Genomic DNA, 27511 nt, shown 5'->3' on the forward strand with positions numbered 1-27511 from the left:
AAATAACTGAGGAAAGAAAACTGAATTGTTAAAACAAAGACTAAGAAAGAGATATGTCTTGGATCTTTGTCTCTCATTATTTATTTCACTGCTGAAAAGATAACATTCATGAATGTAAAACTGTTTGTGTGTTTCAGATCACTGATCGATATCATTATCAACCAAACTGAATTTTCACTTGAGAGTGAGAGAAGAGAAGGAGCATTGATCATTTCATCAAAATGATGGCTGCCACTCTACTCAGACCACAGCAACTTCTGCCGATGACGATGTGTGCCAGCTGTTATCACTTTTGCTGGACTACCGCCAGGCAACTGAATGGAGGACCACAAAGTAGATGCACACTAGGGACATGGCCCAGGGGCGTGTCCCACTTTGAAAAGCAGTCTCGAGGCATCAAGCATCTATGTCCATTTTTCTCTCTTCAAAAATGTCCAGTCATCAGATGGGAAAGGACTAACACAGTTAGGGCTGTTGTAACAGAGGCATGCAGATCACGTGTGGCATTCCTCAGCTCGAAATCTTGCGTCACAGCAAAGCAACAGCAGTCAGGGATATCCCAGTATGTGGCAGGGATGCGCCATCTTGAAAAACTGAGAGAGAATGACAAGCTTTGCGAGGATGCCATGAAAACGGGGGAGTACGCCGTGTTTTATGACCTCAAAGCACTAGTCCGCATGGATGAAGAATCGAGCAGAATGTCACTTGCCTGGAGAGATGCTTCTGGCAAGTAATAGTGTGTGTTTGTGTGCTTAGCTATGTTATGATTCGTGTTATGATGTGAGGGTGAGAACAAGATGCAGTATATGAAAGCCACTGAATGAGCCATTTACTAGGTACATTTTTTCCCCTCTCGATCTTTTTCCATGTACTTTTACAACATACATTCCACGGTACCATTTGCTGAAGTACTAGATTAAGTCAAGAATTTATGATGATTGAGCACTGCACAATTTGATTGTAGGGTAGTCTTTACTTTGAACAGATTGTCTTCAAGATATACCAGTGTTCTGTAGAAAGTATGGAGATTTACAACAAACGATGCCTATAAATACTTTGTTAATCATCCTTTGGTTTTGCTCCACATTCAAATGTGCAAACTTGACTCAATTCAGATTAAATCAAATATTGATGTAGGTTTTCATATTTAAAACAAAACAAGAACAATACAGTCAAATTTCTAGTTGCATAGAATTACATTCAGAAAGTAAAGTTTTCTATAAGAATTGAGGATATGTGTTGGCCATTCTGTTGTCATCTTGGAGCATCATTCTTCACCTATATACAGATTGCCATACTAATTACCCATCAGGTTTATACTACAAGAACTGTGAAATAGACCCTGGAAACAGATAGGTGTTCCGCACATCAGTATGTGTTCTTACCAAAGTCTCATTGCATTGCTGTATAGTCTCTGTCTGTGCATGAACACCAGAAATGACTGAAAATCAATGAACATAAATATTTGCATAGCTGTCTCCTCATTGAGAAAGTTTGCAGTCTGATCAATTATGTACATATTTTGTCTTTCTACAGAAATGGATGAGATCTTAGCACTGTCTGGGGGCCTGAAGCTTTCTCATGCGGTACTCCTGAACTCTACCAGTCGCGGGTTTCCCGACCGGCCTGCCAAGTTCGCCCTCAACGTAGCCAAAGGGGATGAGACTTCTCAACAGTCACTAGAGAGTGCAATGGGTGCTCAGGTGTTGGGCATTAGGAGGGCTTTGTTTGGTGTCCGGAGAAAAGACATTGAGGATCTTCTTCAGGTAATTCTTTTTGATAGATGTAAAAAGGATTGACGTACTACATCTGATGTCTTATGCCATCCTTGTACAACAATGTTGCTGATAATAATAATGATGATGATGGAAATGATAAAAGAAGGTAATAGATATGGTAACAATGATGAAAGTAATTATTATTATTATTACAACTACTACTTCTATCATCACCATCATCATTAACACTATTATTATTAATACTATCATTTTTCATCATTGTCATCAATATCATGATTATCAGCTCAAATTAGCAACAAAATAGCTATGGGTGTATCTTTCGATATCTTTACGTCAGAACAGCTTGATCTGTGTCCCGACTGATGACTTTTTGCATTTTGCCCCTTGTGTGTGCACCAGGCTTATGCTACTGTATATGCCATTATATTTAGCGAGTCTTAATTTTCATGAATCAGGACTTCCGGACGGTTTTCCAAGTGGTTAGATTCACGTTCATGGAGTCGTGTATACTAAATGGAGAAATGTGAGCGTGTTCATCACATTTCTATAGGGATCTGAGTCAATATTTACACGTGTCTTAATTTTGCGAATAGCACCCAACTTGCGAAATTCGCAAAAATAAAAACCTCGCGAAATATTCAGCATATATACAGTATTTAGCAATGGATATATCCCAAGTGATGAACCAGTATTGTGCTAACTGTATTCTAATCCATGCACAATGCAGGCATATGCCATTTTACAGTGGCACTCACTCCAGGGTTTCTGCTCCAAATGTGGCGGCGTCAATGAGAAGAACATGGCCGGGAATCGCCGCATCTGCTCCAAGTGTTCGGAGGTCCATTACCCCACGGTGAGAGCTTTTCTGCAGGGGTCGCACTTAACTTTTTTTTAAACTAGCCAGGCGGACTACTTAGAATCAATTTTTACACTGAAGCAATATTTTGGCTAGCCAGACGGACTAGTTACTTCAGAATTTTATGATTTTTAGCTAGTCCGACGTGATTTTGGGTGGCCACTGGCCAACGGACCATTGCTAATTTCGAACCCTGTTTTCTGTCAGTCTCTCTTTCACTCTCCTTCCACCCCTCCTCCCCCTCTCTATCTATCTATCTATCTATCTATCTATCTATCTATCTATCTATCTACCTACCTACCTACAGTAAATGCAAAATAAAGATTGCCATTTGGAAATTGTTGAAAATTTTTCTCTCTCAAGATCATAAAAAATATTTGGAGGAATACTAAATTCATACACTCATGTGCAAAATAGAAGGTGCCCCAGCACGAAGAATAAATTGAATGTGTGAAATTTTCCAAGTTTACTATATCTACAAGTGTATGTCTATATATCTCCCTCTTTCTCTCTCTCTCTCTCTCTCTCTCTCTTTACCTATCCATCACATCTCATTCTAGTCCCAGCCAATTTCAGCTGGATAATCCAAAGTAAATGCTGCAGTCGTGATGTCCTACCAAGCTGTGAGATAGTTGCTTTTCTCTCACCTCACTACTCTGTGATCTTGAAGCAAGGTTTGCAGAGCTATAAACCTGTGGCAGAAATATTTCTTACACCTCTAGGCAGAAGAGACATATTCATGTTGTCCATTTTTCTCATCATCTTTTAAGGAAAGTACATCAGGTTCGTAGTAATGCATTACTTTTGCTTTGCTTGTACTCAGTCGTCTTGTTTTAATTCTAGCTTTAATATTGAGAATGCAATTAACAGGCTGTGCCATTTACATTATCTCCTTATTGCTCTTGTCAGATGAAACCAATAGTCATCACTCTGGTGGTGGACAAAGACAGATGCCTTGTTGCCCGGCAACCACAATTTCCAGAAGGGATGTACAGTGCTCTTGCAGGCTTTTGTGATATGGGTATGTCATTCTGTACCATTATGAATTTTGGACAACTGATGGACATATTTCCAGTAGTAAATGGTAATGACAAAGAAACACAGAGATGTGGCCAAAACAAAATATTAATCTGAGCTAAATTACTTGGCATTACCCTCTCCCCTGCCATCACCCTGTTTTCATAAATTTGACTAGCAATGTCTCAATGAATGCAAGTCAGATTATGTGTTAACTTTTGGCCATATGGACAGAACTGCCTTTTTTCTTCTTCTTCTTCATTTTAAAAGGGGGTTGTCAGAAGATCCATGGTATTTGCGAGGCTACACACTAACCCATTTTTTCTACTGGTCCCACAGACGGGTCAGACCAGTAGGTACTCAGTTTTTCCACTTTTTACTGCTTCATTCCTGAAAAAGTTACAGGTGTGACAGTATACAAATAGTGAATGGTCACGAGTGCAATGTTACAAGATTTCGCTCTTTCAAGAGGCGCTCTATTCAACAAGGCGATTCCGAGTTGAACAGTGCGCCTCGTTTTTCACCAAGTACAAAATCTTGTTCCATTGCAAAAGTAAAGACCATGACACTATTTATTTTATACAACACCTTGAACGTCAACAGATGTGGTCTACACAGATTCTTGAATTTAGCACAGAAATGGCAGCCATTTTCAGTGAAAGACGAATGAGCAGCCGCTCAGTCACAGTCACCGTGTACTTATGTACGCAAAGCTGATCGGTTGAAGTTGTTTACATACTTGAGTGACAAAAGTACACACTTGTAAGCACGCTTGTAATCGTTGAGTGTGCGCGGCAAATGTGTGTTTATTGTGACATCAGAGCCGTGGAACAAAGACTTCGAGTCAATCGTGAGTTTAACACAGGAGTCAATGAAAATAGGTGACGTCAGCCATGCGCTATTCATTTTTTTCCTCAAACAAAATTGCATGGCTGACGACCAGAGCGTGAGATAGAACTTTTAACTGAATGTCACGTGATGGGCACTTGACTAATCGCATAGCTACATTCTCTTTATGTGTTGTATAATGATTTTTACTGGTCAGGGACCATCGGACCAGTGCCAGTGTGCAGCAATGGTATATCTACGTATGTATTTGGATTGTACAGTGGAAACTCGGTATAACGAACACTGCTATAACGAGATATCGGTTATAACGAGGAAATTTTCTCGGTCCCAAATTTCCTTCCACACAAGTCTATGTAAAATGCTACTCTTATAGCGAGATCGGCTATAATGAAATAACTGCTATAACGAGATAAATTTTGTGACTTCCAAACAAAGAAAAACATAGTAAATCAAACCTGCTATAGCGAGGTAAAGCAAAATGCCTTCGGTAAAGCTTTACTTCGCCTGTGCTATCATCTTCCGAGATTGTAAAGCTTGATGCGCCAAAAACTGTCTTGTACACACATAATCATTTTCTTCAGTGCACTCCAGCTAGCACTGCATGTTGTACGTGTGAAGTGTGTGTGTGCACGCACACTGATACATGCAGAAAATGTGATGGGACGGCCATATTATGTATACATGACATCATCATGACGTTTAGCAGGTGTGAGGCAATCGGATGCTGTGATTGGCCTTCTACTTAGGGAATTCCCCGTCTTCACACACACGCAGTCATAATGTACATACAGAATGTGTCACATACACACACAGCATTGTGCAGACCATATTCAAGCTTTCCACACAACACACACCCATACGATAACCACATACCAATCCACAGACGATCTTGATACGATCGCAAGCTATATAAATTTACAAATTCAAACGTCTACAATTAATAAGAAACACATTCTTGATATTGGATTTCCTTGGCGAAAAACATCTTCTTACCCATAAAGGTGAGTAATTCCCTCGCACACAATATCAAGCTATCAGTATTGATGGAAATATGATGGGTAGTCCCACGTGTGCAAATTAATGTCTTTATTTTATGCCTTCTTTTATGCCTACTGATACAACGAGATATCGGCTATAACGAGGAAAATGACTCGGTCCCGACCATCTCGTTATATCGAGTTTCCACTGTATGATCAAGCCTACTGCAAAATTTGTTGACAATTTTTCAAAGGCTACCTCAAAATTATCTTCATAGACATAAACACTGATGCCCCTACCCAGGAGAATATGACACACAACCATCTACTTCGGCAGAGGCCAGAAGAATTGCTGAGCTTTACTGTAATAGAGCAGCCAGCATTAGATCTCCTCTTTATCATGAGTGGCCCATGTGTAGCAGAGAGTATAGAGTTTGAATTGACCTCAAAAGCCATCCCCAGGCTCACCACTACAACAGCAGCAGTAGTGTTATCTAAAGCCGTAATAATCTACTGTACAAATGGGGGACATAAGGTGAAATACACGGTTTTATGACATTTGCTCCTGCGACAATTGCACCTGTGAAATATCTGCATGCTATTGAAAGCCAAGCATGAATTCTACCCACAAACACGACCCTCACCCTAATCCTAATCCTCACATTGAACTAAACCTAAAACCCTATCACAACCCTAATCCTAACCCTAAGTCCTTGGAGAAAATAAGACCGGATTAACTGTTGCAGGAGCAAATGTCTTGTCACCAAAATACAGTCAACCTTGCATAAGTCAAATAATTGCGTAAGTCAAAGGTTTTTTCCAGTCCTCTTCTTTATATTCTATTGATTTTAATCCCTCATAAGTCGAAGCGATTTCTGCAGTCCAAATAGATTGGACTAAGGCGAGGATGACTGTATACAGGTGACTCCCATTACAAACAAATTCCACTGGACCAGTAGTTTTCTTCTACTCTATCAAAATATAGCTGAACAGATAGAGTATGTAAAGGTATATACACAGCAGATGGTAATTCTGGGACCTGAACTTTCACTTCATTGCAATGAAATTTCATTATAACTGTGTTTGTTAAAATGGGAGCACACTGTATTTGACATTCTAGAAAACTCTCGCCATTCTATCTGTATGTCTCTCTCCAGGTGAGACCCTGGAGGCTGCAGTGAAAAGAGAAGTGGCAGAAGAGGTCGGACTCGAGATCGATAACATCACCTACTCCTCCTCCCAACACTGGCCCTTCCCGTCCAGTGGGCTGATGCTGGGTTGCTATGGGAACCTGAAGGGCGATAGTGATGGTGAAGTAAGGATGAAAATCTGATATGATGATGTTAAGTTCTTGCAGGAAGTTACTACAGTGCACTACTAGTTTACTACTAGTTTACTACCAGTTTACTACCAGTTCCATTGAGACATTGTTGATGAGCAGCTACCCCTGATAATATTGTGGACAAAATTGTTTTCTCAGTAGGCCTATATTTTGTGTACAAACCAATAGGAGAGCCGTTTAGCAATGACATCGCATCATCTAAAGATGGATAATTTGTGATTTAAACTGATAATGCTATTTCATGGTAATACTGTATGTGAAGGTTTAAAGTATCCATGACCTTGATATATGTTGTCCAATTCACTGATGTTTATTGAAAGGAAGTCCAGCTACCGTTATCAACATCATGTGAAGATCTTCAGCACAGTAGAGAAAAGTACCACTTAATTAACCACAGTTAATTAACTGTGTATTTGTCTTGCTTCCTCGAAATTTTTACTGTCGACAGCTGTCCGTCGACAAAAATGAGCTAGAAGATGCCAGATGGATCTCCAGGGATGAAGTCCAAAGCATTCTGGAGTCACGAGGTCAGGGATCAATTTGGCTTCCACCGAAGCAAGCCATTGCACATCATCTTCTACGTGACTGGGCTTTCGCAAATTGAGGATTACTCAGGAACTTTAACAACTGCAATATTAATTGGTATAGTTATTGTCCATCATTACACTCCAGTACAATGAACAATTTTTAACCAAGAAATGATCAGCACAAAGATTTGTACTCGTGTACTGTGAAATGACACTTGAGTTTGCTCTGAAATAGAATCAATCCAGACTTTCTGTATTCCTATATTGTATGTATGTAAACATAAATTGATAAACAAGTTTAAGTGCATTTGTGTGTGTTTGTGTGCATATGTGTGTGTCTGTCTGTGTGTGTAATTTGTTATTGTATATGTCGTTCATATAAAAAATAACACACACACACCACCACACAATTCACGTCAGCAAAACTTGTCACATGAAGTCTGTGAAGATGTGTGTGCATACTTTGGGGTTCAATGATGAATACAATATTAGGCCATGCATACTGGTAGTGTGATGTCAGACTTTAGTTATGTATTTGCTTTTGTACTCTACAATGCAATCCATGTTCATGGCCGTGGTTTGAATGGAAATCTTAGTCTTCCATCATTCTCAGGGTGTTTGAAATGAATTTGTTGATAAAAGTGAATCTCTTGATTAAAACATGCAAGTGTAAAGATCAAATGTACTGTTGTACACTGCACATGAAAGGCATTCACAAATTCAAGTGGCATTTTGGTTGCACAAATTTTGGTTGTACATTCATATTGCCCATACTGGGATTACTGCCACATTTGTGTATGTTATCTCAAGGGTCATGGAATTTGCATTTGTCGTGAACCAGTGCAAGTCATAAAGACCTCAACTTCGACAGTCACAAGCAACTTATGTGTTGAAGTATTGACTTAGCTTTGATTGCATTAAAATACTTTTTAGCTGTACGTGTACTCTTCTACCAAGACTTCCAGTATACATGTTAGTTGGTACATATACAGCATACTATTTTGTTCCCATTCGATGTGGTCAAGTGGTCCTGTGTACTCTTTTACGATTCAGAATGTCACATAAGATATTTCCAAGTTGTCAAAGATGCTGAATTGGTCCACTGGCTTGTAATCCTGCACAGACTCCTCAGGTGCTTGGTAAGATATCTTGAATTAAAAATGGATTGAAATCGCCATGCAGTTTTGAGTGGGTCTTTGTACAGGGTGCAAACATAAAAGGTGTACACGTATACCTTTTCTCTTTATGCCTGTGTCTGTGCTGATGTGTTAAGTGTGATAATGCATACATGTGCGTCCTGTTTAAATGTATTAGGAGTTATGTGTACTAGAATATGTTATTTTGTAGACATCTAATTTGATTATTTTGACTGGTGGGGTATGTCGAGGTGTATTTAAAGTCACAGACAGACTCGCAAACCATATGTCAACAATGAATAGTTCTCAAATGGATTCTGTTGACTACAGATTATATAAAATTGCCATCAGATTACCACATAAAATTTAGCACTCTTAGTACAGTACATATTGTATATGATGGGCCTACAGTGGACTCCCATTACAACGAAGTTCTCGGGACCGGCAGTTCTCTTTCGTTATATCGAAATTTCGTTATAACCGAACAAATAAACAATAGAAATACATAGAGTGTATAACGTTGTGACCTGAATTTTCATTTCGTTGTAACCAGAATTTCGTTATAACTGTGTTCGTTATAACAGGAGTGCACTATATTAGAACATATACAGTATGCTAGTGTACTCCCGTTATAACAAAATAGTTACAGGTATAGCGAAATTCTCTTTACAGGTCCCCAAATCATAATCAATATATCTTTATACACTATACTGTTCCACTACAACAATATTTTTATATAACAAAAGAAAACTGCAAGTCTCAAGGACTTTGCTATTATGGGAGTGCACTGTATGCACATGTTCATGTGTACATTTCACACCATACATTATCATCACTCACTGGTCACATATAGAAAACAATGATACAAATAACATGTATGAAAAGTTTCAATGCTTAAACCTGTGTATCCATTTTTATCAATCCCAGATATGTGAGATTATATCTGCCAAAAATGAAGGAAAACAATTAGAAAATGACAATTTCAATATCTTCATAAATACTTATGTAATGAATGCAGAATCATTGAAAAGAGACAGTACTTTAAAAAAAAATAATAATAAATGGCATTGTATTACACTGTAGTTTTGTATTCAAACTCTCCATGTTCATGCCAGTGAGATTTACTTATAAAAAGAAAAAAAGAGACCAATAACAACTTGGGACACTCAATTTTGCTTCTGTATTTTTCTGTATTCTCAATTTTATACAGTAAAGCAATGCATACTGCAACAATAAAAAAATGTGAGAAATGCAATTAACAAAGGACATAAACATGCATGACATACCTACAAAAACCTAACTATTTCAAAGGATGGAAGGCCATGGATAAACATCACAGCACATTCATTGTCTTACAGATTTCTTTCCAATGCCAGCAACATTTTGACAGCACATTAATATTCAAAAGAAATTATTTGTGAATTCTTTCACCACAGGTGTGATTCACTGGGAACATGTTAACAAATGTATTTGTAATTCCATTTACTACTTTCTGTTTCATTGCATGAAAACTTGCAACAATGTTAGTGGACAAGGATAGGAAAGTTGGCTTGCTTCGTGTTCATAGATTTTCTTCCCTTTTGGTCCGTGAAATATAGCTCTGTATGTGTAACTAATAGATAATCATGATCTCAAAGTGTGAGGTAAATGAACTAGAGCTGGATAGCTAGACCCACTGCTATCCCTTTGTGAGATAAAATATGTTCTTGTTAGTATCACTTTATGTGTCATTGCATTATCTGAATAAGACTACATGTATATGACACATTGTGGAAGGCCATGCATGGCAAGATAACTCGAAAATATGAACATTGTTAAGGATGATTTAAGACTATAACCACTACAGTGGACTCTCATTATAACGAAGTCCTCGGGACCGGCAATTTTCTTTCGTTATATTGAAATTTTGTTATAACCGAATGAATAAACAATAAAAATATGACAATGTTGCGGCCCTAAATTTTACTTTACTGTACATTAACTGGAATATCGTTATAACCATGTTCGTTATAATGGGAGTGCACTTATTTGTTTATGTAATACTTGTCAGAATCTCACTATGCCAGATACAAGCATTTGATTGCAATTTATTTGGACCAAATTCAAGAGTGTTTTTCTGGCAATGAAGCACATAATTGTCATTGTGTACAATATTACTGTAATAGCAGGAAGAGAATAAGCTGAAATACCAGTTGGGGAAAATTTTCAAATGTGCTTGTCAAGTACAAGTATGTGTATGCACCTTGTGCATGCCTATGAGACAGTTTTAGGTCAGCCTGATACTGGCCTTACATGACAAAAGATATAAAGAACTATCATTTAAAATCACATGTGACAAAGTCAGTCATGAATATGAAAACAGCAAAACAATTAATACAAAACAATGAAGCAGAAGTATCATAATCAAATGATTGACCAGGCATTCACTTTACCTAACATGTACATTGTAATTTTGCTTTATATGACCAGTCATACATAAAGTGTAATGACTGATCATTAGCACTTACATGTCGCATTGGTGACAGGGCGAGATTTCGTTTTCTTTTCTTGCTAAAATGGCTGCCACAGAATTTATTACGCCTACATTTGAAATTCTTTTGACTTAAGATGTATGTTTCACCATTTTATGAAACAAATAACATACATCTTTTTGTTAAGGCATTTCAGTACATTCGACACAGTCCAAACATGATCAGCTATTGCCTCAGGCATACTAAACTGTTCCAAAAAGTACCTTGTCTGGGTAATTCTTACTACAGAATGCCCTCACTGAAGTATATTATAATGTCTACAAATAACAGGGCAGGATTGGAATCTATTACTTTTTCTTCTTATTGAATCAACTGCATGCTCCTTCAAGGTCAGTCATCGAATCTGATGTGAGAACTTGCTTTTGAAGTCACCTGCTCAGCCTTATGTAGCAGCTAAAGAGAAAAGAGAGAAACAGAATGAAAGTTTTTTTTTCAGCTGAAGATACAGGGGTAACAGCATGCTCTTCAGGTTTCACATCCCCTATACATGTTTGTTTTGTGACTGTGAAATGTGTATTTGCTGTGCACTTAAGTGCACAGTGTGTTTTTACGTTTTCTGTAATTACCGGTAGACGATTAGAAATAATTTGATGACAACAGCAATTACTACTATTATTACTATTTTCATCATCATCACTCTCTTACTTTTATATTATTACCATCACCATTATCATCATTTTCCATTCAATTCAATTCAATTCGTTTATTTCCATTTAAATCACAAAAAACAACATTTAGCATTCAGTGTTACAGCTGAAACATAAAAACAATGACATATAAAAAAACCACAACGACATCAGAATTACAGTCATAAATTGTTCCAGATTACAACAGGCAACAAGTAAAATGGAAAATGGTGTACACATAAAAAGTCAATAAAGCCTGTAGGTGCGCGTACACCATTGTTATAAATCATGTAGAATCGGAATCTAAGTTATTTTCAAAAATCATAAATCAGTTTTATACAGAAGATACACAAAAGAACATAAAACAAAACAAAAACAAAAACAAACATAAAAAAGTCGGTTAAATACATCAATGTAATTTTAATTTTAAAAATGTCATATTTCCAAATCTCCTCATTGCTGGAGCATACAGTTACAGGACATTTGATAAAAGGGGGCATTTATCTCGCTGGAATATTGACAGTTAACTATCTCTTGGATAAATCCTTAAATTCAACCAATGACTTCCAAACCAATTTCTTCTTGCGTCAGAATTAGTTAGATTTCAGATGTGAGTCGAGGTGTTAGATGGGGAAAAAAAAAATTACAGAAAATCTGGAAATTATTTGTGAAACTGTGTTCCAGTGCAAAAGGTATAGAAAATTAGTCTAAAGGCTACATGGGCAATCCCAAAGCTGATTGAATCAAAACCACAAAAACAACATGGGAAACCAAATCAACAAAGTAATTAAAAAAAAAACCTCTAACACTAAATTTCTGCAGATTTGGCTAAAGTTATTTCTAGGATGATATTACCTTGTTGACTCCTCGTGCCTTTCTGTTTTTCTTCCTTTTCTCCTTGGAGTTGAGTTTATTAAAGCGATCCAGCTTCAATCGCTCCCAGTACTCCTTCTCTTCATCCCCTTCAGAGCAAAGGACAAAGGGAGATATGAGCACAATGTCTACACACTACACATATTAACTCCAGCACAATCCTTGTACAGTCAAACCTGTCTATAGCGACCACCTGTCTACAGCAGCTTTTGAAAAATCCCCCGAGAGAAAAGCCCTGTCAAAGACCCTGTGTATAGCGGCCACCTGTTTAACGCAGTCAGCGGCCACAAATTTTGTTTCCCGCCAGTAGATTTTAACCTGTCTATAGCAGCCACCTGTCTATAAAGGCCACTCTTTTCATCTCCCTTGGGTGGCCACTATAGACAGGTTTGACTGTACATAAAAGCTTCAATGTGACAGTGATGTTCAGAATTCATTCTTGCTTTGAAGTGTACACTCCATGACTTCGAATCAACTAAACAATGTTTGATTTTTTTTTTTTTTTTTTTTGCTGTTGTTATTATTGTCGTTGCCATTGTTTTGTTTTGTTTTGTTTTTTCAATGAAGGCTGGAAATATAAGTACATGTACAACACATTCAATCCAGACTGCATAAACCGACCATCCCATGGATACATCATATTGACCTTTCAAGGCTCAGGATTAGACCTGTTTAATGGCCCTCTACAAGTCATTGACCTTACTGGGTGTCATCAGAGGTCATTATCTACATCTTCAAGCCCCACCCCCCTCCCTCAAGCCTTCATCATTATGGTACTTTTACTTCCACTATGATCAGTCCAGTTTTATCATCATCATTGACAAGCTGCATAAACAGAGATCAAATACCTTCTACGAGTGACAAGGAAATGTGCAAGTCCTTGAGATCCCCAGTCTTCGCTCCTTGGAGAACAGATGACGGTCCCTCAGCTGATTTGAACCGGATGTATCCCTGGCTCTCACCATCAGGTAGATCGATGTAAGCCACGGGTGAAATCTTGTCAACGTATTCCTGTGGAGGGTGCATCAAACTCAAAGTTCATATACTCTTAATTTTTACCAACATCTCTATGCAAGGACAGAAGCAACACGAAACAACAGTTAGGGCCTACAGTGTTTCTACTGGTTTAACTTACTGCCTGGTGTGATCAAAACATAAGCACTAATGAAAATAATATGTTAAACATTAGTGTTTATTTAGATTCAATTACAAACTCTGTCTTGAAGGGCGCAGATAATTTTTTGATATCAAAGAGTTGTCAGTGTGTAATGAATCCAACATCCACCTACAATGTGTATACCTTATTTTTAGCTACATTTATCTATACATATTATTCTGAACTGTAATCCAACTATATACCTTATTCTCAACTCAATTTATGTGTACATATCACTCTGAACTATAATCCAACTACACCTTATTCTTAGTCCATTTTACCTATTACTGTTGTGTTTCCACTATGTTGCCACAGCAGCCCCATGTGCCAAACACATAGTGCGCCATGGGATTTGGGCCTTTTTTTTTTCTTTAAAAAAAAAAACACGTTCCAACTTTTGGGCTTCACACTTTGGTCTCATCCTTTGTAGATACAGCAATGTGTTGTTTACCCCATTTACTACTTCCTACTGAGTTTCTCATTTGCATGATCCATGCATATATCTGTTTTTTCTTATGAAAAAACAATACACTGGTTAGGACATCATATCGTTTCCTAATCTCAGTTACATATGTGTTTACATGGTTGTACATGATCACACTGTTCGACAAGAACATGTAAACCTTTGACAAGTTAATGGACGTTTTTTTTTTTTTTAACCAAGCACCCTCATAACTCACCCTGATCTCTTTCCGGGTTGTCTCCGACTTGTGGCAGTGTATTTTCACTACAGTGCCCTCGACAAAGTCAAGCTCACTGGATTTGATTTGGGCAGATTGCTCTTTTTGTTGGGAGTCGGCCTGATGATGGGGAACCTGAATTCATGATTACGAAAAGAAGAAAAAGAGAAAGTTCAGGAATGGAAAGTAGACACTGGGTGGATAAAATGTTCAACAGTATTCAAACCTGGCTGAATGGCAATCCCAATATTAAGGATACATTTGTAGTCTACATTGTACATTACCTGTGTGAACAGGAGGAGGAGACACTAATAAATAACAAGCAGTTTCCTAGGTTGCTGTGTTAAACCAGGAACAGAGAACACTTATGCTGGCACGGCACAATTAGGAAGCAAATTCACATTAGTCCATATGCACCAGGCAATGAAGTCACAATTACATTTTCTTCAACTTGTGGATTATGGGAACATGAATAAAATGCTCCCAAAACATACCCCCCCCCCCCAAAAAAAAAAAAAGAAAAGAAAAAAAAAGCCAGATATGTGTGAATACATCCAAGCCCACAATGCAATTGTATCATGACACATTTCTCTCTAGAGGCAAATATATAAAATTTGTTTCCAGTCATGGCTAGTAATGGGAGAGGAACACAAATAAGAGATGAATACAAAGTGAACTCGCAACTCTTTGTCGATATGGGTTTCATAAGTTTGTTGTATGTTCCATGGTTCCAGTAAATCATATTCATCCAGTACAAGATCCAATAATGTACAAGGACATAATGGATTTTTCAACTATTGATCAATGCAATCCAAGCTGAGAAAAGGCAGGAAGGTCATACTTTACTTAAATAGTTAGATAGATAGATAGATAGATAGATAGATAGATAGATAGATAGATAGATAGATACAGTGTAGATAGATAAATAGATAGATAGATAGATAGATAGATAGATAGATAGATAGATAGATAGATAATTTGATATAATATGGTGTATCACACATAATATTTCATCACTGTAAGAGCATAGCATTGACATGCATGTCCATTTCTTAAGCTTGAATTCAAACACTTGTTCAATAAGCTCTGATTTATGAATAAGAAATTGTCCTGACCTGTTCTCTTGACTTGTTTTCCAGGAAAGACTGTCTCTTGCCAGTGCTCTGGTCCCTTAGAGACTGCTTCATGGTTGATAGACACTCCTTCTGAAGGGCCAAGTATTCCTTCCTCAGCTCTAACCATTCATGTCTGCATCAACACAATAGAATAAGCAACTGACTGGGATCTTGAAAAACACCGATAGGAAAACTGCCCTTGGTTAAAGACTCAATTCAAATGAACAAACAAGAAGAAGCTCTAAACCTTTGTCCTACTATCCTTCTATCATCTATTCATCAAACACTTATTGGAAATTCTTTTGACCTTATATCTGAAATTATATTATGAAATAACATTTTATTAGGGGAGGGGGCAAGATCAATGTACCACTGAACGTACAATGTATCCCCAATTTGATGGAATGAATATCCAGGCGGCATATTGAAGAGTCACAGGTTTGTGTTGTTTTCGCTTATTATTTTCAAACTCATCACAGTACATGTATTTAAGTAATGATGTCAGCCTTTCACAATGCTAGGGTTGGAACCAAGTGTGCGCATAAACACTCAAGCCAGCTAAGGTTGTTTAGAACCAGTTTCTATGCCAACGAATGGCTACGACATCACACTTTGGTACTCTCTTCTCATATCCACAATAGACAGTCACTGATAGCTAAATCCTGTCTACGGAAACAATGCCACTCACTTTGAGATGACTCTCAGGAAAAGCAACTCGTCTTCCTCCTGGAGCAGTTTGGTCTTCTTTTTTCGGATCCGCTTCTTCTTCTCAATTTCCTCCAACGAACTCTTCTTGCTCGACAGTTCCTTGCCATCTGCCTTCAGTGCTTTCTCTGCCAGGGTCTTGCGACCTCTCGATTCAGAGTCTGACGGAATGAGTCTCATGTCGAAGAGATCACCCTCGCTCAGACTGCGTTTCCTTTTCATGGTCTTCCTACTAGCGGCAATCTGTTCTGCTTGCCTCACCTTCAAAGGCTCTATGTCCTTCTCAGCTTTTTCGTTTTGCTCCTGTTTCACTTTCACTCCATCTTCACCACTCTCCTTCCTGCTCTTGGCACGCACGGAGATCTCTCCCCCACCCGGCATCGGAGTCGCTTCTTCCATGTCAGTATGTCTCCTCTTTTGCCCCCTCCTCCTCTCCTTCGCATCCTCTGCATCTTTGTCTACGCTTGTAGTGTCCAGCCTTTGTCTGCTTCTTGACCCTCCACTGATCGTTGTGGCGTTCGTCTCACTTTTGATTGTGTGCAACTTCGCTCCCTCCTTTTCCACGCTAGTGTGCCCGGCGCTGTCTGCTTTTCTGCTATGGCACTCTGTACCGTCGACGGGAACATCTCTCTGACCGTCAGCTATCTTGCTCCTTGCCTCTGTTTCAGGCAAACATACGTCCTTTACGCTCTCATCCACAGGGTTTCCCTTGATGCTCTTCAGTTTTTTTTCTGATCTACCATCAGCCTCTCCCGCATCAATTGCTCTCTTCTGCTTTTGCTTCCCACTTCCCCCATCCCCGCTTAAAATGGATCCATCCTTGGAAGGCTCGCTTGATGTGGACAAGGCAACCCCATGCCCTGGTTTGAGTGAAACTTTGCAGTCTTCATATGCTTCCTTCTTTGACTGCTCTTTTTTATTCCCCCTGGCAAATTCCAGAGGCACTATTCTCCTTCTTCCTCTTGTCTTTGGAAACTGACCAGCGCTGCATAGCATATCAGGGGGTGGGTTGTTCAAGATCTGAGGAAAACAAATAAACAGAAACACACACACAGTCAAAGAATTAAAAACAAAACAAAACATAGCAACAGTTAATGCATTTGGGAAACATCTATTTGCTAACACGGAGAAGTTTGTGCAAACACAGGACAGTAAATATTACTGTGTGCTCCTGAATTCAATGCATATACTGACCTAAATGTTGGTTCTTTTTACATCTACAAAGCCACAATGTCTGCAAAGCGGTGAAGCTGAAGTTGTCCTAGGCACTACCTTTTGAACGGAAGAAGGCTTTATGTGAGAGGGGTGAAAAGTGTTAAAGATGTGGCAGGCACATACAGATAAAAAGAAAGAAAATCATAAGTTAGATAAGATGATGGCAAAGAAGTGCAGATACTGTCCATGTCCTGTGTGTCTGCATGTATTATATTCATGAACATTTAGGAGAGCATGCTGGAGAACCCTCCTGTCCAAATAACGCACACAGATACAATATCCGATACATTTGCTTAAGATCCGATACAAAAATGCAGTCCAATTTAAACCACAAGTGTTCCAAGCTTTCTATATGTCACCATACCTCACACGCCCTGCTGGCCTCCTCTGGATGATCAAACTCAACGAAAGCAAATCCTTTGGAGTCACCTGTGGACTTGTAGCGAGGCAAGCTGGTGTACACTACGTTCCCACAGTAGGAGAACGTCTTTCGCAGCCAGTCATGATTTACTTTCTTCGGCAGATTCTCCTAAGAGAGAGAGAGAGAGAGAAAAACAAAAAAAGGAGAGAGTTATAGAGGAAAAACATTTTAAAAATACACTCTTAATATACAAAAACAACAGCAGACAAGAAGCGCAACTTTGGAGCAAAGTCGCTCTAAAGTCAGGTATCTGACTGTTCTGGTAGGCCTACGGTGTGGACAAGTTGACATTTAAATAATACATAATAATACATTCTGCTTCTATAGCACATGTTACATTGAAGTCTCTATGCGCTTTACAACAATTCCTATAATAACAATACAATGAGAAAATACATATGTAATACAATACAACTAACTACAAAAACAACAAAGAAATTACAAGAAATGACCAAAGTATTGATTAAATAAATACGTCTTTAGTTTAGTTTTGAAAGTCTCTTGTGTTGGTGCGGTGCGAACAGAGATGGGTAAGGTATTCCATAGGGTGGGTGCCATGACAGAAAAGGAACTTGAGCCATAGTATTGAGTGTTGAAACGGGGGACTTGAGGAAGTAGTTGGTGTTGTGATCGGAGAGCACGAGGAGGTGTGTAGACGTGGATGAGGTCAGAAATGTAGGATGGAGGCAAAGCTCATCTGCACCATATGACACAAATTACTCGCTGACTAGCCACAAGCCTCTAAAAAAAGAAAGTCATATCTTCAACTACTACTTTTGTTTGTGTTCTCTTCTTTGGTTTCTGTGTCTCTCAATATGGGAAATTGTGTAGGTATGCATTTTTCTTTTCTTTTCTTTTTGCTCAAACATCAAGAACTGCCATGCATTCAAGAGAAAATCATCTGGATTTATTTTCTCTATGCCCTCTCCCACATAACTGTAGATGGTTTAGTCTAGAAACATTTTTGTTACTTTTGTCTACATTATGTTTTATTTAACTCTTTATGTGCCATGTTGGCACACCCGACTCAGTCGATGGCGTCACGCGTGCCAAGTTCGCATATTCTGCTCAAACGCACAAACCTGCCCAAACTGATCAATAAATCGCCAAATGCCATGGTACAATGAAAGCGTATCTCGCGATTCTATGCCTGTCACACATAGCTTGCATTTTATGTGGTTATTGACTATCAAGTTTTGCAACCGACTCAATTTGAAAATAAAATTCTTAGTTTCTGTCACTGTTTTGGGTGCAAAAGACATGCTTCTTCACTGATGTATAGCTACTGGTCATTGACAGAAAAACAATCATGGACTTGTCATACAATTTACATCAAAGCAAAGCTTGACAGTTTCTCTACAACACTGCTCAATACATAACCAGGGTAACAAAAATATATATAAGTTTCATAGATTTCAAGAACAGAATGTTTTCCCAAAGTATATTAAAAATGACTATGTTACTGTCTCAGAATACTGTGGCACACAGAGGGTTTTCACCATGGCACATAAAGAGTTAACAATATTAAACATTGATGATACTGGTTCAAATTTTAACATTGGTTGTTTCTATCCCTAACTCATATTTTAGAACTATTTTGAAGCACTAAAGCTGGGTTTTTGTTTCATCTGCAAATAGTAAATAATGCCTTTAAAAGGCATTATTTCTATCATAGTAAATCTTTATCAATGAATGTTTGAAGGGACACTGATCTTAAACCTGTCTGCAAAGTTGACACAGCATAGCTTATTAATTTTGACAAACAAGGCCCGTGTCTTTGCAACAGGCCTGCGTCTTTGCAACAGTTGGCAAACCAACAGGTCTGCAAATGTTCTTGCAAGAGAGAAGACAGTCTCCTCCCCGGTACTTACAACGTAAACAGTGCAATCATCAGGGTCATGTTTGGGTGGTTCCAAAGGCTTTTTCCTCCTAACTGACGACTCATCATCACTGAGCTCCAGAAGAGATGATTGATGGATTGCTGCGACAATCACCTTCCTGTCCTGAGTCATGGACTTCATCTTGTTGAAATTGGCAAGAACATCCAGGGAGACATCTGCGGACACACAGCAACAACATTAACAACATAAACATGCTGAAATTTATAAGTTGGCTCTAATTGATCCATAGTAGGCCTTCACTCAGTGTGCTGTAAAGCTGATTTCATTTACATGTTTAATCTGTGGCAGACCTTTACAAATTTTACTTTAAAAAAAGGAGGAAAAAAGAAGCACTGTGTGGTAGGAAACAACCTAAAGTCTAATTCAATTCTCCATTGTGGCAAGTGTACATACAAGTTGTTCAATACAAGATTACACCTTACATAATTCTCAGTTTGTGGCACTTTGCTAATAGAGAATAATTGAATTGAAAGCAATAAATACATTCAAATGCATTTACAAACAGCTTCATTGTCTAGATGTTCAGTTTTGGAAAATTGTGATATATTGTATAATATACATTGTGACGTGTCTGTTATTCATCACATTCTGTTTACCTGGTACAATATACTGCTAATATGACCAAAAAAAAAGGGATAAATATTTATCAAAAGGACTCTTATCACATAAATAAAGGAAAATATGTAAACCTGCATGGGGTATGCCAGGTAAGGCCAAAAAAAAATATTTTGAGGACCTGAATTTTACCATATTAATCCCTGACAAGATCACTATTATCAAAAAAAAAGTAATAATAATAATAGGAGGCGATGTCATGAATGTGTCCCCACCCTTAATCTAGACATTCACTGTATTTTTCTACTCAATGTAAACTTTCATGATTTCCTTTTGAAAATTATCACTGCCCTGAAGTACAAAACATTATGATGAAGTTTTGATCAACCAAAAGGATACCAGTTACTAAAATGATCATACATGGATATCACTGAATTCAGCTAGTTGTGGTTTTCTTTTTTTTTGATCTGAGAGGTTGATAGTCACATTTTTAAAAGACTTCCAGCCATGGATATGGAAACAGTAGTCTTACATATAAAAGAGGAATTTTCTATGATTTCTTGTTCCAAAGAGAAGAGAAGCTTGTATCTCTATGATATATCTTATTCTTGGCACTAAATTAGCAAAGCACCCCTCAGAGTCTTACATCCTTTCTCAGACTTTGAAATCTCTTGCATCAGGTATCGGTCCTTCCTCAAGTTTGCATCACTGAAGTAGAATTCCACCTGTTGACAGATGTCCACTGTCAGTTTCTTCACACGTTTCCTTGGTCTCTTCTCGCTGTACATCACTACTTCTTGAGATGCCCTGGCTGAAGAAATTTTTCTACCATCAAGAGTAAAGAATAAAAGGGTAAAAATTTATGGCAAAAAAGAAACGTCACTTTGGGCCCTTAACCCGTTGAGGACAGACTGATTTTGCTACAACACGCATTTCCCATAGACACCTGCCCGAGTATACTCCGGACTCATCCTCAACGGTTTAAGGTTTGTTGACCCCTGCCTGTGACCTTTGACCTTGTGGTGACCATCCACTCCCCAAGGGACATCTACCATCTAAGTTTAGTCACAAATGGAATTATGGATCAAAAGTTATGACCCATAATAGAAACGCGCCATAAAAACTTAACATTAGGCTCTAAAAGTTTGTTGACCCCTGCTTGTGATCTTTGACCTTTGACCTTGTGGTGATCATCCACTCCCCAAGGGACATCTACCATCTAAGTTTAGTCACAAATGGAGTTATGGATCAAAAGTTATGACCCATAATAGAAATGCACCATAAAAACTTAACATTGGGCTCTAAAAGTTTGTTGACCCCTGCTTGTGACCTTTGACCTTGTGGTGATCATCCACTCCCCAAGGGACATCTACCATCCAAGTTTAGTCACAAATGGAGTTATGGATCAAAAGTTATGACCCATAATAGAAACGCGCCATAAAAACTTAACATTGGGCTCTATAAGTATGTTGACCCCTGCTTGTGACCTTTGACCTTGTGGTGATCATCCACTCCCCAAAGGACATCTACCATCTGAGTTTAGTCACAAATGGAGTTATGGATCAAAAGTTATGACCCATAATAGAAACGTGCCATAAAAACTTAACATTGGGCTCTAAAAGTTCGTTGACCCCTGCCTGTGAGCTTTGACCTTGTGGTGACCATCCACTTCCCAAGGGACATCTACCATCCAAGTTTACTCGCAAATGGAGTTATGGATCAAAAGTTATGACCAATAATAGAAACGCGCCATAAAAACTTAACATTGGGCTCTAAAAGTTCGTTGACCCCTGCCTGTGAGCTTTGACCGTGAGGTGACTTTCATATATAGCAGAGACTCCAACTCTCCCGTTTTCGACGGGAGATTTCCCGCCGAAAACCCATTTTTGCAAAATCTCCCGTTCTCCCGTTCGAGATTTAATTTCTCCCGCCCTGGCTCAATGTCTCCCGTTGTAAAGGATTTCTTATTTAATTGCTATCGTATGTTGCAAAAATAAGCCTTAGATAGCACCAGAGAGCATCTATAACCCTAGGAACTTCGCGCTTCGCACATATAAACTTGGAGTCTCCCATTTGCTAGGGGTTTCAGGCGGGAGAATCTCCAGATCAGAAGGTGCTTGGGGTTGGAGTCTCTGATATAGTAAAATGTGAAACTTTGTATGACCCCTCTTCCCTCGAAGTTTGATTGCAATTGAAGCCCAGAGTAAAGAGTTATTGAAGTTTTTGTAGCATTACGGACGGACGACAGACGGACGACGGACGGACGGACGGACGGAGGACGGACAGACGCCGCAGGCGATCCCTTAGTCTCCCCACATCTCCGGTGGGCTCAACAAAAATGGAATAATGTAGATTTATGGCATACCATCCACGGATGACCATGAGATGTATCAAATGAGTTTTTGCTCTGCTACTTGACTTGACAAAGGACGGGCATTTAAATAAAGAGTAGGAGAGAAGACCCAAGTAGTTTATGAGGAATACAATATCCACACAGAGCAGAGACTAGAGAAAGATAAAATAATTGCAGAAGCAAGGCCAGCAACATCCAACAAGGTTTGGCAAACAAACATGTTCTAGAATACATTTTCTGTCACCATGTAAATTTCACTGGCCAGCGTGCAGTAAGTCAATCATGCTACACTGCATACATTGTATAAGCTAGATACAGATGGAAAGCTTTTAAGAGTGGGTCTTGGCAACGACATGAAAATCGATGTAGATATTGACAGTGGCTGATAATCGACTGGTTCAGAATGTACTTGAATGATTGTAAATAAGCTAAAATAAAGTATATCCTGTGATTTTGATGCAATTCGGGCAAGCGGAATTCAAGACATCTAGGTGATTACGAAAGTAAATTTACATTTTCATATCAACACCGAGTCTGGATCTTCCCCTCTCTAAATTCAATTTTATTCTACATCTTTTCTAGATAGATTCTTTCTGCCATTCTAACATTACAATCATACATGTTAAATTTAGATCAAAACTTATAATAGACAGGGCCGGGCTCAGCTGCGCTCCGGCTTTCAATCAACGAAATACAGTGCACTCCCGTTACAATGAACACGGTTATAACGAAATTTCGTTATAACGAAGTAAAACTTCTGGTCCCAAAATTATCGCCATTAAAGTCTATGGTACAAAATTCGCTTATATCGAACACGGTTATAGCGAAATTTTCGTTATAACGAAGCCTTTTCCAAGCACCACTGACAAAGAAAACAAAAGAAATGTGCCCCGTTATAACGAAATGCGGATCGCTTTTGAAAATACGTAGTGGAACAAGGCATTTACAGCGTCTCTGCATGGGCGAACGCGTCACATCACGGTGTGTTCGCTTGGTGTGTCACGCAGAGTTTCCGAGGGGAACTTGTGTTATTGTAATACAATAATCTGAAATTGATTAACTATTTGTTTTATTGTTTACATAGCTTTCCAGTTTATGACGAGTATTCAACAAACAGAACATCATGTATGCGTGGCTTCCTTTTTTTTTCGTTGTACAAACGATATTGTCTTTGTTCGGTTATAACGAAATTTCGTTATAACGAAAGAAAACTGCCGGTCCCGAGCATTTCATTATAACGGGAGTGCACTGTACGCTTTGGCCTTTGAATACTAAAATCCTTGTGTCTACCTAGGATTTAGAACATTCATGAACATGCCATGGCTATTTTGCCCAGTGTACACTAATGTGCTGCTAACCGCACCAGCGACCCCGACCCAACACGTACAGCGCCCCGCGCTGGGGTTAATACAGAATAACTAAATAAGGCTGCATGCTCCATACACGCTCCAATCTAAAACGTTAGATACAACAAACACATAATTCAGCACACGGGACTGTGCAACGTAAGCTGGCCGTCTTGAATTAATGTTGTCATCATACGAGTCAGTGGATCTGTGCAGACTTATATTTAAGATTTCGATTTGAGCTTCTTCTTAAAGTATGAAAACACTGAAGCTTACCTCTTGCACTACTTTTGAGAGGCTTCACACTTGTTTCTGTGCTTCAAAACGACAGAACAGCCCTGACTTCGTTGTCGGCAGAACGCTGCTTTGCAAAAGTGATATGAATATTCGTTACGCATTTATGATGAATATTCATTGCGTATTTAATACGATGACTGTCACAAAACGCCCCCCCCCCCCCTCAAAAAAGTATGATACAGTTGTTGTATTTAAGAATCTATATATATGATTATATAATCCTACTAGTATATATAATATGATATATAATATAATATATAATATATATATTTAATATAAAACATTTCCCACTTTTGATCCTTATATAGGCCTATATGTGTGTGTGTGTGTGTGTCAGTGTGCCGCGGTTTTACCAAGAAAAATGTCTTTGTCCCCGATACACTAATTCTACTTTAGAAGTAGAGGTGTATTGGGGACAAAGGCATTTTTCTCCTCACTTACTCATTATAAGCTCTTTGATCGGGGATGATACTACGTACCTGAGGGCCCGTTGCATAAAAGTTACTATTATGGTAACTTTGCCATCCAATGGTAACTTCCATGGAATTCTTGATTTTGATTGGCTGTTGAGTATTGTTGCCATGGTAGTTACCATTGGATGGCAAAGTTATACCATAATACGTGTAGTAACTTTTATGCAACGGGCCCAAGTTGTATAAAAAAACCAAAAAAACATTTCCCACTTTTGATCCGTTTATATTCAAAAACGTTACATCATATAAAACTGTCCTGGATATGAGCAAGGAGTTTCAAACACTTTGAAGCTCCTACTTGATATGACTGCTATGAGTAATGGCCGAATAGTGTATCATTTAGTTGGAGGTGATTTAAATATGAGAGCATGAATCTGTTTTGTAATGTTGGTCAAATTTGAACCCTCTGCACAAAATTGAACTTCACGCAAGAACCAATAATCTGATAATGCCACCTTACCATTGCTAATGTCGAGCCCGAGTGACTGTCCTCTTACTTAGAAACACCCAGAATATTGTCAACTCGGCATTGTCATCAACGCGCCGCGGCGCAGAAGTTACTCCACACTAATTTGCTGACAATACATGTACAGCAATTATACCATATCAACATATACATCCAAAACGAGGGTAAAGCATGAGCTAGTTGTGCAGGCAGCTCTCCGAACTTAGAAAACAAAACTTTTAAGCGAAATGGGGATATGTTAACAGCAGACCATTTTTAAAGTCGGAGAAAAAACGGGCGCGAACGGCAATAGAATGTACTAGAATATCGTGTTAGAAATGCATTTTATATGATGCTGGAAAACATTACATTTTAATACACGTTCATATATTTGGATAGCAACAAGTATGTTTACTTTTCTACTGTATAATATTGTTATATCCGAATGTGTGTGTCTGTGTGTGTGTTTTTGTGTTTGTGTGTGTGTGCGTGTGTGTGTGCTCTGTGTAAGCATGCGCCATGAATACAGTGCTTCTAGTACAGATATTGTTGTACTGTAAAAGCGTATTACATGTATAATCGCTTACAATTTCACTGGCAAAGGCACACTATATATTTTGTGTCTTTGTTTATATCCTGATGAAAGCCTAATGGCCGAAAACTTGAGAACTAAATAAAGGAAAGCGAAAGCAGAAGGTACGTCTGGACCAATTGAATGCTACTATCTTACGCCTATATTATTTATGTGGTAATCATGTTTTTATTAATAAGTAAAAACAAAGGACATGTTGACATAATCCAGGTCCTTGGTCCTATTCTGGACACAATATGGCAGGTAATGACACACTTACAAACACTTACAGTGAATAAATAACGATATAGCTATATTTACAACAGATTTGTGAGGTTGACAACAATTACACAAAACTAATTAATTGACCGTACATTTCCCCACGCAGTACATAGGCTCCTACTCTCTATTACATTTCTGATTGCTAAAGTGTTAATCGACTGTACTAACTTTATATTTTCCTGGATACGTATTAGATAATTTTGAGTGTTTAAGTTTCAATAACCAATGACTCATTTCGTTAAATTGTCCAGGATGCTCCATCACATTTTCTAACTAATCAAATGAAATTCGATTAAATCATTATATTTGTCCGGGATACATGCATTTCCAAGTGTTCGCGCGTCAATCCAATTTTACTAATCTATACACTATAAGTGACAAAATGTCAGTCCAGTAAATCATCATCCATTATTAATGTAATAATTCTATACAGCTGTATTACTACATAATAGTGTCTTTCATACTTACATATTATACATTTCTAAGTGATTAAAGCCCCCCCCCCCCCATTCTGTTCTTTTCTTGCGGAGAATACGGTGAATGATGAAAGCATTGCATATCTATATACTATACAGCTATATCTAATGTTTTTAATGTCTTGATAGAATGCAGTGGGACTTTGTTGGGACTTATTCTGTTTTGAGTAGCCATTTCAGTTGTTGTTTGTTTTCAAGTGTTACCTGCCCCCTTGCTCCGATCTCGATGACAAAAAGGAAGGCTTATAGCCCTTGCGTTGTTAGTTTATTTAATACTATTTTGTATTGGATCTCTACTTTTCTTTCATGAGCGGCCTCAATGTTAGGTTCGAACTTCGAATGGTACTGTCAATCCAACAGAATGCTTTAGGATTTGCTTAACTCTTTCTAATAAGAGTACTGCATCTGGTCGTTGAATAGTTGTAACAATACGTGGGGTGGAATCGTTCCGCCTGCGTGCCACTTTGCACCCATCTAGATCAGCGTATATGACATGACCAGTGGGAGGAGACTCTTTGGTCGTATGGTAAATATACAGAATATATAATATATTGCAATTTGTTGTTATGTCTCCATTCGCACCTTTCCAAAAATGCCGGGCAACTGGACAAAATGATGGAGAGTGCCGGTTGTATTTGTGGACCATATACGCATTTGTTTATTAACCTTTTTCCCCCATCTATAAAGATTTGCATACTATGCATTATAGGGAGTGACATGCATTTGTTACAAAACTGAGAACCCTTTTCGGCAAGTTGATATACACAATTGATTTCCAGGTGAGATTTTCGTCAGAAAGGTCCAGGAGCTTTACAAATTAACCTTGCACCAGCAGCGGCTCGATGCGTTTTCCCCAATACTCGGTCATATTGTTTTCAAGTGCCCCTTGATCGTTTTCTTTACAGAATTCCACTTATCATTATCGACATCAATGGTGTCTTTGGCCTTTTGCAGACTTTCATGACAGTGGGCCATCACTGACTGCTTATAAATTTAACTATTGTACATAGTTCTCGCTTGAGAGTACAATCAAGTGCGTGGTTTACC

General features: G+C 38.4%; 2 protein-coding genes across 2 annotated transcripts; one reads left to right on the top strand and one right to left on the bottom strand.

Moving 5' to 3' along the window:
- The first annotated feature begins 224 nt into the window (after positions 1–224).
- On the top strand, positions 225–7384 carry LOC139715821 (NAD(P)H pyrophosphatase NUDT13, mitochondrial-like). Its single transcript, XM_071627360.1, has 6 exons — positions 225–726; positions 1537–1766; positions 2467–2592; positions 3505–3616; positions 6596–6745; positions 7227–7384. The coding sequence occupies exons 1-6, from the start codon at positions 225–227 to the stop codon at positions 7382–7384; spliced, it is 1278 nt and encodes a 425-aa protein (XP_071483461.1).
- A 4337-nt stretch (positions 7385–11721) lies between these two features.
- Positions 11722–24270, bottom strand: LOC139715822 (la-related protein 7-like). The gene is made up of 10 exons (XM_071627361.1): positions 24197–24270; positions 20868–21046; positions 19637–19821; positions 17709–17873; positions 16113–17149; positions 15425–15557; positions 14310–14444; positions 13322–13484; positions 12456–12562; positions 11722–11727 (listed from the first exon to the last, which is right to left on the bottom strand). Exons 2-10 carry the CDS (start codon positions 21007–21009, stop codon positions 11722–11724), a joined length of 2073 nt encoding a protein of 690 aa, XP_071483462.1. The 5' UTR covers positions 21010–21046; positions 24197–24270.
- Positions 24271–27511: the final 3241 nt, after the last annotated feature.

The sequence above is a fragment of the Diadema antillarum genome, unplaced genomic scaffold, assembly GCF_040938485.1.
Source record: "Diadema antillarum isolate AM-2024a unplaced genomic scaffold, OU_Dant_1.0 scf00000055, whole genome shotgun sequence".
Lineage (NCBI taxonomy): Eukaryota > Metazoa > Echinodermata > Echinoidea > Diadematoida > Diadematidae > Diadema > Diadema antillarum.